Below are 12,521 nucleotides of genomic sequence, written 5' to 3' on the forward strand. Positions count from 1 at the left end.
GTGCAATGAACTAGCGCAGATGTGAGCATAACCGTAGACAAGTTATCTGGCCTAGTCAGGGAGTTTGGGTTCCTTCTCTGGCTTGAAGGACACGCCATTAATTATAGAGCGGTTATTTGAAGCCCTTTCCATCTAAATATTTTATTGCATCCTTTAAGGTTACGTGGAAGAATTTCTGACTGATGTTTGGTGTAAGGCCCAAAGATGTCCCCGAAGTCCTGAACATGGCGTACATTTTTTATTAATTGAATGTTTAATTAGCTCCTCTCTGTAATGTAACTTTGTAGATACAGCGCTGACAACACGGCGGCCCATGTCTCGGCTTTGGTGGTTTGTGTAATTATTGTCCTCGCAGATCAAAAGTCACTCGGCGAGAAAAAAATTGGAATAATAATGGAAATATCACGTGAAATACCCTATATATCACCTATTTGATGGACAGATAATAATCAGTGTTAAATCGGTGGAGCTTCAGTCACTGAAACCCCAACCGTTGCTGGAACGGCGGATCCCAGTTCCTGCTTTCCAATCACATGATTGTGGCAAGAAGGCGTTGGAATAGAGCTGCAGTTGAGCATTTGCACCGCCGCATTGATCATAGTCTATGGGGCTGAGAACCTCCTCCCGGCCGTAGTCAGACCCACACTGATCTAATATTTAGCACCTATAGAGTGGATAGGTTATAAACCTCTTTAAACGTATGCTAAGGCTGGGCCAGATCTTACTGACGTCAAACTGATGGTTGAGTATCTGGATCATCTCTTTGATGGCCATGTTAGAGTGGGCCATTCATTTTTCAGACTTCATTGGTCATTCATTAGTCATTCCATTGTACATAATATGCATTTTCAGATGCAGGCAAATTGTCTCAATAGGGGATAGTAGGTCATCTGGTCAAATTATAGCCTATAACCAACATTTACATTTTTTGGTCCTTCTGAGCACTCCATTGCCATGCTCTTCCTTCCAAACTCTTTCAATCCCTTTTCTTTTCCTTTGTTTCTCTTGCTTTTCAAGTTACTGTTGATGCAATTGTTCTGAGCTGTTGGAGGAGATCAACAGACCACATTACTCATTACAGAGGAATGTCCAATTGGTTTGTCTCTATAAGTACTTCTAGTTTCTGCAGTGCAGTGCGGTTGATAGCTGTGACAGCATGTGTTCTATCCGGGATTCCTTGTTCTAGTTTCTAGCACCTAGTTCTAGTACAGTCTTGTCTCGTCTGTCCACTCAGTGTCTTGCTCCTTGGTTTTTTAGTACAGTCTGTGTTTCTAGTTTGTCTAATATTTTCCTGTTTTGTTTCTGTCTTTCTTGGGCCATTTGAGAATTTGCTTCTTTAGCCACTGAGAACAGGAGAGTCTTATTCCCCTCCTGCTCTCAGAGATAGTGATTTAGACACAGTCATGTGTCAGGGTTCAAACCTGGGAACTCTCTATAGGAGTTATTCAGCCTACTGGATAGCTCCCCTGCCTAACCTTGCCCAGTGCATGATTATTGTGATCTTTGCCTTTAGTCAAGCTCTTCTACTCCTCCTCCCTACATCATTTCTGCTACCTACCATTACCAACCTCCAGCTAAATCCTGACTACACCACCTGCCTCCTCCCTTGTACAGCAACCGATACCTACAGTTACTGACCTCCGGCTAAGTCCTGACTATACTACCTACCTGCTCGGGTTACAATACAAGGCTCTGAACTCGCTCCCGACTGTAACAGATGGTGCAGTCTGCCCTCTATTCCCTTTTTTCTTTTCCCATGGTGACAGAGTTAGGATTCTATTGAACAAGTTTTTTTATTGTATCGCACCAAAATGATGTCATGGCAGCTGTGTGGAGGGTGTGCGGGGGGGGGGGTCCTTGGAGTTGGTTGTAAATTGGTGGAAGGTGATTTCATGAGTTTTGCGGTCCCCTTAATTTATAGAGTACTTGTAGTTGGTCTGGGTCATGAGGGAATCGCACGAGTCCTAAATAGGCGGTTTAATTAAGGCAGCCATCATGGTGGCTGGTGGAGTCCCCAAGTGGATGTCAGCTGGAGTAAATATTGGTTCTTCTTAATACGTTTTTGGGTGCCAGACTTTGTAGCTCCAAGGACCTTTCCCCTCCTTACTTGTGGTTATTTGTTAATAAAATGGCTGCTGTGCCCAATTTGATCGAAAACCTTCTATAACATCTTTATTCATTCAGCAGGGTTTATTGAGGGGAGGTCTCAGTATGGGGGGCCTGACGCTACAATACCCTCATCATGCAGTCAAGCGCATTTACTAAATCCATTCTCTGGACATGGCGGCTATTGACCTCATAACATTCCTAATCCCATTAAACCGCAGCTTGTAAGAAAGTCTCAGAAATCCACTTAAGTTCCTTGACAATTAATGTGAAAGCCATATGCACTAAATTGGCTTAAAAGCTGCTGTAATTTGAGTGTAATTCTCAGTATCCCCGACATAAGAAACGCAAGAAATTACAGCGAGACCCGTTTTATATGCATTTGATTTAAGAACTATAATTAATTTGGCCAAATTTCCCCGGAGCTTTCCATCATGGGCTCTGCCGCCGCTGCGGGCTCCACCCCGATGCTTGTAAGGCCGCTCAGACAGCGTGATGTAAAACGCTAGTTGTAGAACCGCTGTGTGAGCCGGCGGATGAACTATTTTCCAGTGCGCATGATAGTGTATCTCACGCACGCCGCTGTGCGCAGTCTGACTTGATTATTTTTATTGATTCCCCGCCATGCCACTTAGCGACGTTGCGTATAAACGCCACCCATATGCAATGTAATTACGTATGTACAGCTTTTTTTTTGTGCGCCCATAGAGAACAATAGGGCTGTATTGCACATAAACCGCGGTAAAATAGAACATATATTGTATTATATGCAATGAATATGTGCAAATGTGAATGGACCAATGCAAATCAATGTACTTTCTGTGATTGGGTTAGAATGACTGTATGTGGAAGCAGCAGTATTGTGAGATGAATGGGGTAAAGTATCCGGTGGTCATCTAGATTGTGGTAATGATAGCAGCAGTGGGAGAGGAGCGTGCTGAAGTGGTGGGGGCCAGTGACCGGTCAAGTGATTATATTACGGAGGACCGAGCTATGTTTGTCGTGAATGCACAACTATAGGAAATTGTGCAGCTAACTGATAAAATGATGATGACGGCAGCAGGAGAAGAGTGTGCTGATCTTGTTAGAAGCAGTGCCCTGTCCATTCATGTGATTATGTTTAGAAGATCAGGGCTACATTTAACCGCTGTATTGTGCATACCATAGTACAGTGGTGGCGAACCTATGGCACGCGTGCCAGAGGCGGCACGCAGAGCCCTCCCTACTGGCATGCACCGCCATCGGCCGCTCACCACTTGTGAATACTGGCAGGGGCCACGGCTCCCCTGCTGGCATTCACCCAGCTACACTGCTAGTAGTGCTGATCCTGGCGCACACTGTGACGTCAGTGTGCAGCCGGGATCCTCTTCCCCTGATGTCTCCTCGGTACTGGTGTATTATGTCACCACCACAAGTAAAGGGTGGCGACATAATACACCTGTCAAGCAACTGATTCATACCCCCAGCTTCTGATTGGCTGGTGGCGGAGAACTGCGGCAAGGCTGAGAGCGGCGGGCCCGAGGCTGGGAAAGTCCGGCAGAGGGAGCGCTGGGCCTGGCACAGTGGACAGTGGCGATGCTGGGAGCTGCAGAGGCTGAGGCGCAGGAGGAGAGCGCACCACAACTGAGTGACAGAGGGGGGTGGAGGGGAGGCCGCTATGGCATGTCACTATTACTCTGGTGGCCACTATGGGATGTCAGTATTACTCTAGGGGCCGACTATGGGATGTCAGTATTACTCTAGGGGCCGCTGTGGGATGTCACTTTTACTCTGGGGGCTGCCGTGGGATGTCACTTTTACTCTGGGGGCCGCCGTGGGATGTCACTATTACGCTGGGGGCCGCCGTGGGATGTCACTATTACGCTGGGGGCCGCCATGGGGTGTCGCTATTACCGCTGGTGTACGCCGTGGGGTGTTGCTATTACCGCTGGGGTATGTTTACATGTAGCGGGAATGGGCAGGGCTGTTTCAAAATAGACAGGGTGCAGATTTTGACTGCTTTTTGGATGCAGAAATGCTGCAGAATTTTCTACAGAAATTTCCGCTGAGGACATTCGGCAGTATTTCCACATCCAAAAAGCAGTCAAAATCTGCACCCTGTCTATTTTGAAGCGGCCCTGTCCTTTTTAGAATGACAGGGGTAAAATCATACGCTGTGATAAGCCCCGCCCCCTGACGTGTTGGCACTTTGCGATAAATAGGTGGGTTTTGGGTTGCAGTTTGGGCCCTCGGTCTCTAAAAGGTTCGCCATCACTGCTGTAGTACATTGTGTAATAGCTCAGTGATGGAAATGGCAAAAGCAGCAGAGGAGGAGTGTGCGCATCTTGTCAGAAGCAGTGCCCTGTCCATTCATGTGATTATGTTTGTAAGAACAGGGGTTAGAATCTCAATGGTGGAGTGTTATGAATGCTGTGGATACGGGAAATAATATCCGCAGCAGCAGAGGAGCTCTCACACTTTGAGGGAGTCAGTGACCTGTGATTGGGTTAGAATGAATGGATGTGGAAGCAGCAGTATTGTGAGATGAATGGGGGTAAAGTATCCGGTGGTCATCTAGATTGTGGTAATGATAGCAGCAGCGGGAGAGGAGCGTGCTGAAGTGGTGGGGGCCAGTGACCGGTCAAGTGATTATATTATGGAGGACCGAGCTATGTTTGTCGTGAACGAAAGAAGATTGTACAGCAAACTGGTAAAATAACGATGACGGCAGCAGGAGAAGAGCGTGCTGATCTGGTGGAGCATGTGACCCGTCCACTTAGATAATTATGTCAATGAGGTCAAGACATCTTGAGACAGAACCAGTGTCACAGTGTAAGGACGGCAATGGAGATAATTGGAAGGTCAGGAAATAATAATGTTTTCATCCAGCCGTACGAGCGCAGAGGATTTTAGAGGATGATTGCGCTAATCTTATCCATTCACGCCTCTATGTCAGCGAGGGCAGAACTGCATGTGACTACACATTGTCCTTAATTAATTTCTTCATTTTGAGGGCATGTGTGACATCAGCTAATTAACCGAGTCAAAATTAGTTTAGTCACAAAGGCGCTAATTAAGACATGAGCAAATACATTACTCTGTAGCAGATGACGTCTCTTTAGGGCAACTGAACAAAGTGGAGGTGAAGCAGTACAGGAAGATTCAAGCAGCAGAAAGAATATCCCTTCCAATCATCACATCTATATCTTATGTATACGAGGGCAGGATCTACATTCATATAGACTGAGCAGCCACTTTATTAGAGACCCCCATCTAGTAGCGCCTTGGACCTCCTTTCCCCTTGAGAACCGCAGCAGTTCATCGTGGTGTAGATGCCACACGGTGATGAAATCCTTCTGCAGGAATATCGGCCCCTGCGGACAGGAAGCTTCTTGTAGTTGCGGCAGATCAGATGGTGGTGCTGACATGTTCTGCCCAACTGACAGGGAGGGGTCAGAGATTCATGCTGCTTGTGCAAAATTCTGCCCTCCCATCAGCACGGGGCAACAGAAATCTGGATCCATCTGACCAGGAGATGTTTTTCCGCTGCTCAGTGATACAAGTTTTGAGTTCTTTTGCCCCCTGGAGTCTCGTCTTTCTGTTTCTCTTACACGCAACAATTATCACTCAAAATTTGTTCAAACGGCCGAAAATGAGTGATAATCATTACATGTGTACATGGGCACTCGTGCATTATTTCAATTATCGTTAGCCAAGGTTTTTAGTGTGCTATACAATCCGTCGTTTGGTCACTGGAAATTCTTTCAGTTTGAATGCAGTTTGTTCAATGTAATGAATGTACTGAATGTACTCAGCTGCAAGGAGAACAATAGGATGTGCCGGCCAGATGTTTGCTCAGCTGGACAAAGTGCTTTTGCAGTAACAGTCGCCTAAACACACGCCCAGTTGAGCAAACAATTCGTGGAGGAAAACACAGATGATTACAGCAATTAATTCGTTGTTCAAAAATGCCGACAGCTCAGTTGAATTTTGTTCAATTCTTGGCAGTTCAAGCTTTTATGTTTGCATATAAAGGGGCCCTAAACACAATGGCGCTGCATCTGGTCATCTGCTGTTATAGCCCATCCGTGCTAAGAAACAATGAGTTGTGCATTTGGACACATTAATTAGAGCACTAGTGTGATAGTCACATTGTGCAGCGCCTGCTCATCAGAACAATTCCTGACATCCTCCTCTAACCCCTTTCACTTACGAGTTGCTCTCTTTTGATGGGTGTTTTTCCCCATCCCACCATTTTTGGTATACTACCCATATCGCTACATGAGAAAACCCTACAAGGTTGGCAGTGAGGCCCCAACTAGTCTAGCGCCAATGACTGGCCTTGTTGGAAGTCGCTCCGATCGCTGGATTTTCCCATCACACTGAAACTGATCCACGGAAAACTTGTCATGTGATTTTATGCCGCACTCCGGGGTCACGGGGAGAGTTTTCATACAAGGTAGGTAGCGCCAATCGTGAGCGGTCCGGGGGCTCTAATAAAGGGGCATTCAGTTTTTCTACTACAGGGTACATTTGCAGCCTGTAATTCTTCCTTACGGTTACACTAATAGCCCGCTACTTGTTCTGGGTAATCCATGTAATTGTTATGGACGGATCCCCGTATGTGGGCATTACTTGGCAGCGCCCTCTCACACAGACGAGTTCTTTCTTCTGCCCCTAATCGGCTTGTATTCATGTGGTTAATTCTAGACTAATGAGTGATGGGTCTTTCTTCCTTCTAGGTGGGCCCGGCAGCGGTAAAGGGACCCAGAGCCTGAAAATAGCAGAGCGCTACGGATTTGAATACATCTCAGTAGGAGAACTGCTGAGGAAAAAGATTCACAACACGAGTAGCAACAGAAAATGGAGTCTAATCGCTAAGATAATAACCACGGGAGAATTAGCTCCGCAGGTAACGCCGCGCCGCCTCTGCCAGTCGCTTAACCGTAATGCATTAATCACTGCAGCAATTAATGACCCTTTCACTTCTCCGCTCTCTTAAAGGAAACCACCATCACTGAAATCAAACAGAAATTAATGCAAATTCCAGAGTCGGAGGGGATTGTTATAGACGGGTTTCCTCGGGATGTGGCTCAGGCGCTGTCCTTCGAGGACCAGGTGAGCGCCGCTCTCATCCGCTTCTTCAATAGCGCTGTGAGATTCTTGCAGGAAGCAATGTGCAACAAATCAGGTTGATCTCCGATACCGGCTTTACCAGCAAGGAGATGTACGATTATCCTTATGAGGCTCCTTCTGTGGTCGTTTAGTGATGTCCTGCCTGAATCGTGTGTAATAAGCTGCTCGTAAGCATGCCAGGATACGATATAAGACGAACAAGTGGCGGTCGCACATGCATGGTGCTGCTCCATTCATTTCAGTAAGGCTGACGCACCACTATCTCCCGTAGTCCCATTTCAATCTACTCCTCACTGGGGGGGGGGGGTACAGTACAGTACCCCATTCTCGGGATCAGTGGGGGTCTCAGCAGTGAGATCACACCATGGAAAGACGATTAAAGCGGATCTTGGTACATCCACTTAATACATTGTAGCCTGAAGAATGACATTTTGAAGTGTGTTTTCTAGGACATATGGATGTCATAGATGGGGTCTCCTGCTAGGCACCTCTTCATTAGCCACTCTTTATGAGCAGTTCATGTCCTGCAGACTCAAGTCATCCTAGTAGTAAAAAAAACATCCGTTCATCTGAAATGCCCGGTGCTCCGGAATCCTCGAGGAGCAATCATCTGTTTGTCAGTGGTGCCAAGAGTGAGACCCCCGGCGATCAGATGATTGCCTCAAGGGCTGCTTTCTGGAAGGGATTGTACCTAGTTCAGAAATAAAGTGTATTTCAAGGTAGACTTTTGTTACAATCTGCGGCCGCTGTCTTACCTCACCTCCCTCCACTGGCGGCCGTGGCACATTTTCTCTTTGGCATTTGGCTACAACCTCCTGCTTGGCCCTCTTTGCTTCCTGAAGGGTGTGGGCGCACGTTTGCAGTCTTAAATGGCCAGGGCGTACCCCTCTATTCTGTCCCCTGTCAATCATGATGGACCTTTCCCATAAGAACGGTTCCTAAGGTTTTGGTCTCTTTGTCCAGCTGAAGTTGCTTCTCATTATTGCCGATTTCCTGGTTTCTGACTTCAGCTATTCCTAACTTTTCTGCATTCTCCACTCCTGACCTCCTTGTGCTTTATTGACCATTCTCCTATCTGCCTCTACTCCTGGCCTGTTTATACCATGCTGATTTCATTCTGCTAGTCCTGACCCCCTCTGTTCACACCTTGGTCTTTAGTTGCATCAGCAGCCACATAATTGGGACCACTTCTAGTATAACGGCCTGGGAACCCCTCAGTGAAAAGTCCAGATCCCAACTAGTGGGGTGAAAGGGTGAAGACTGACTGGGGTTTCTCAGGTATCACCTCTGGATTAGCCAGTGTGTGGCACAGCGGCTCCACATTCACAGATCCTGACAACTTTAACTTTCAGGGTACGTCTACACAGGTCGAATACTCTGGATCTGCAGAAAATATGATGTTATTAGGCCTCATGTCCACGGGCATGCATAGACTCCACATGGGGAATCCTGCTCGGAAACAAATGCACAATATGCTGCGTAATTCCGCAGAAAAAATATCACATCTATACTTCATTGGGCTAAACAGCCATTTAAATCAGGTCTTGTTCATTTACGGCATGCAGATGAACATGCCCTGCGTGCGCATAAGGTACATTACAATGCACCGACACACACGCGAATCAACCTCCTTCAAAGCGCAAATGCGTTGTGCTGAAGCGTGCACATTTGCACATATACTCGTGTGAAGGAGTCCTTATGGAGTGGCTCTCCTTTCCAGTCATAGAGAGGGGTCCTGTGTGGGAGACACTGTCCTAATAGCAGGTACGAACAGGGGATGCCATCCTGGCACAAAATACTTAAAGTGGCAACCCCAAAATTGACTTTTATCACTCACCTATAACATAGAAGTCTGACTGGTGGGGTCTCTGCTGAGACTCCCACTGATCCCAAGAACCGGGGTCCCCTGTCCTCCTGACTGCAGGCTCATTGCACCGTATGTAGTGGAGAAGGAGATTGGATGGAACGGCAGTCACGCACGTATGGTGCTGTTCCATTAATTTACAATGGGACCGCTGGAGACAACCGAGCGCTCGTACTCCGCTATCTCCATCAGCCCCACTGAGATGAAAGGAGAGGCGCTGCACATGCTCAATCGCTGCTCCAGTCAGTCTCCCCATCACTACAGCAAGCCCATAGTGACAAGAAGAGGGGAACATGGCATCCCCATTCTCAGGATCGGTGAGATCCCCATCGGTCGAACTTTTATCCTGTGGTTAAGTGATAAAAGTCGATTTTGGAAATACGCCTTTAAAGGGTCTGTACCACAATTGCAAGTTATTTCCTGTCCACAGTATAGGGGATAACTTGCTGATTGGTGGGGGTCTCCATGATGATCCCAACAACATGGGTCCCTTTTATTGCACCCCCGAAGTGAGGAGGAGACTGAATGGAGCGTTGGTCATGCAGGAGCGTCAGCGTTCCATTCACTTTCATTGGCACTGTGGAGATAGCCGAGCGGCACCCACTTTCCAGCAGCCCCGATTGAAATGAATGGAGCGGTGACCATGCATGCTGATGTCACTGCTGGAGGAGAGCGACCAACATAGTGAACATGGGAGTGCTGATTTTGAGACCACACCAATCAGCAAGTTATCCCCTTTCCCGTGGATTGTGGTACACCCAGTTTACTGGTTTGTCTTATAATTGGTGTTGGATCCACACCCCAATACCTCCGGGCTCACCGTCTCTCCAGCATCCTCCGTGCGATCACACGATAAAGAAGAATATCTATGGCTATATCAGGGCAGAGCTGAGAGAATGCAAAACGTTGTCCAGCAGAGATCGTGCTATGTGACCAACTCGGCTCTGCTACACCAGTATACAGATCTCCTGTAGAGGAGGTTGCACACATAATAGCACAGCCTTTATTACAGGAAGAACGGCCTATTCTGCACAGCGATTTGGAAGAGATTATCCCATTACTAATGCATACGGTAATGGCGATATCGGATCTGACTTCCTTCGGACTCCGCGCCACGGTGACATCTGTTTCTGTAACAACGGTCATTTCAGGATTACGAGCCGACAAGAAGGAAACAGACTGAACAGCTAATTGCGATATTACGAACGTAATATAATGCGGAACACAAATCCTGGCAGTAGAAGAAGCCGCGGAGGAAACGGGCGAGCGGCGGCCTTATTGCCAGTGTTTGCATCCCGCCGGCCGTCGCTGCGGCACGCCGTGTCTGTATTTACCAGGCGAAGGTTATCTCATCCTGGCAGGCTGGTGCCAAGTAACGCTTCGCTCTTCTCCTGGGATGTGCCCGGAATGTTTAGACGTCTCCATGTCTCCTTCAGTCTGTGATGCTCAAGATCAAAGGGGGGATCGCGGAGATGATGTGTCAGTCGCTGCGAGACGAGATCCGCATGAGGTCACTAAACATTCGCAATCATTTCTCTTCGTCCATGTGGAAAGTTTTGGGACGTGTGAAGAATCTGATGGGTTATTCTCTGCCAGGCGGACGGCGTCTGCAGGAAGGTTGTGTTTTGGAGATGGAGCGCGTCGGAGGAGCTGGAGGTTAATAGCGACGGATATTTATATGTGCCGGAGCGGGAATTAGCATTTAAATGGGACACAAACAGCTGAACGTTTTATGTGAACTTGTGCAAAAAGGGCTTACCATAACCGCAAATATTCCGTAATCAGACGTGCCCCAAGCCTTCGTGCTGCCTGAGGCAAATTGTGAAGTGGCGCCCCCCCCCCCGTGCAAAAAGAAGCACTCATTTTTCCGGCATTGGAAGTGCCAATACTCAAGATACCCAACACATGTCTGAACCATTGTCTGAAGTGACGGAGTAACAGTGTCCCCAGTACTGGCTCCAATAGTAAGTGTTCCCCTTAGAGGCCCCAATAGTAATAGAGATCCCCCTTAATGGCCCAAGTAGTAATAGTGACCTTTTTAATTGTCCCAGTAGTAATGGTGACCCCGTTAGTGGCAACAGCAGAAATAGTGCCCCCTATAGTGGCCCAAGTAGTAATGGTGTTCCAATTAATGGCACCAGTAGTAATAGTGACCCACCTAGTGGCTACAGTAGTAAGTGTCCCCATTAATAGCCCCAGTAGTAATAATGATCCACCTAGTATCAACAGTAGTAATAGTGCCCTTCATAGTAGCCCCAGTAGAAATAGTGACCCCCCATAGTGGCCCCAGTGGTAATATTGCCTCACATAGTGGTGCCAGTAGTAACATTGCTCTTTTAATGGCCCTAGTAGTAATAGTGACCCCGTTAGTGGCAACAGCAGAAATAGTGCCCCCTATAGTAGCCCCAGTAGAAATAGTGACCCCATAGTGGCCCCAGTGGTAATATTGCCTCACGTAGTGGTGCCAGTAGTAACATTGCCCTTATTAATGGCCCTGGTAGTAATAGTGACCCTGTTAGTGGCAACAGCAGAAATAGTGCCCCCTATAGTGGCCCCAGTAGTAATGGTGTTCCCATTAATGGCACCAGTAGTAATAGTGACCCACCTAGTGGCTACAGTAGTAATAGTGTCCCCATTAATAGCACCAGTAGTAATAATGATCCACCTAGTATCAACAGTAGTAATAGTGCCCTTCATAGTAGCCCCAGTAGAAATAGTGACCCCATAGTGGCCCCAGGGGTTATATTGCCTCACATAGTGGTGCCAGAAGTAACAATGCCCTTATTAATGGCACTAGTAGTAATAGTAATCCCCCTAGTGGCTACAGTAGTAATAGTGCCCTCCATAGTAATAGTGGGCCCTATAGTAGCCCCAGTAGTAATATTGCCTCCCTTAATGGCCCCAGTAGTAATACTAACCTCATTAGTGGACTCAGTAGTAATAGTGACCCAATTGGTGGCCCCAGTACTAGATCCTCTGTTAGTAAACTCAATAGTAATTCCTATAGTGGCCCCACTAATAGTATTGACCTCGTTAGTGGACCCAGTTATTAGCCTCAGTAGTAATAGTATACCCCATAAGTGGCCCCAGTATTACCGATATTGTGGTTGTAAAATTGACATGTTCACTGCGACTGCATAGTGATTCTGGAGAACATTACATCACATCTCAGAATATGCGATTTTTGAACGTGCGTGAAAATCGCATGTATTTTCAACTGGAAAAATAAAAATCCCATCTCGTTTACACGTGCGAGTGCCATGCTATTGTTTTCTAACCCATTTGTAATAATAGGCGAGATTTGTTTTTTTGGTTGGAATAATAACTCTGCAGACTGCGCTATTATTCCATTTAAAAGAGTGGAAACCTGAGAGAATGGAAGCCAATGGAAGCTTTACTGCTCTTTACTCCATTGATTTCAGTGGGGTTTCAAAAA

General features: G+C 47.0%; 1 protein-coding gene across 1 annotated transcript in view; it reads left to right on the forward strand.

The window, feature by feature from the left end:
* Positions 1-12,521, forward strand: part of AK5 (adenylate kinase 5) — a 180,219-nt gene that overhangs the window by 22,042 nt on the left and 145,656 nt on the right. Inside the window, exons 4-5 of the mRNA XM_066597808.1 lie at positions 6,828-6,997; positions 7,090-7,203. Coding sequence (XP_066453905.1) covers positions 6,828-6,997; positions 7,090-7,203 — 284 coding nt within the window. The remainder of the gene's footprint in view (positions 1-6,827; positions 6,998-7,089; positions 7,204-12,521) is intronic.

This window comes from Eleutherodactylus coqui, chromosome 3 (assembly GCF_035609145.1).
Source record: "Eleutherodactylus coqui strain aEleCoq1 chromosome 3, aEleCoq1.hap1, whole genome shotgun sequence".
In the NCBI taxonomy this organism is placed as follows: domain Eukaryota; kingdom Metazoa; phylum Chordata; class Amphibia; order Anura; family Eleutherodactylidae; genus Eleutherodactylus; species Eleutherodactylus coqui.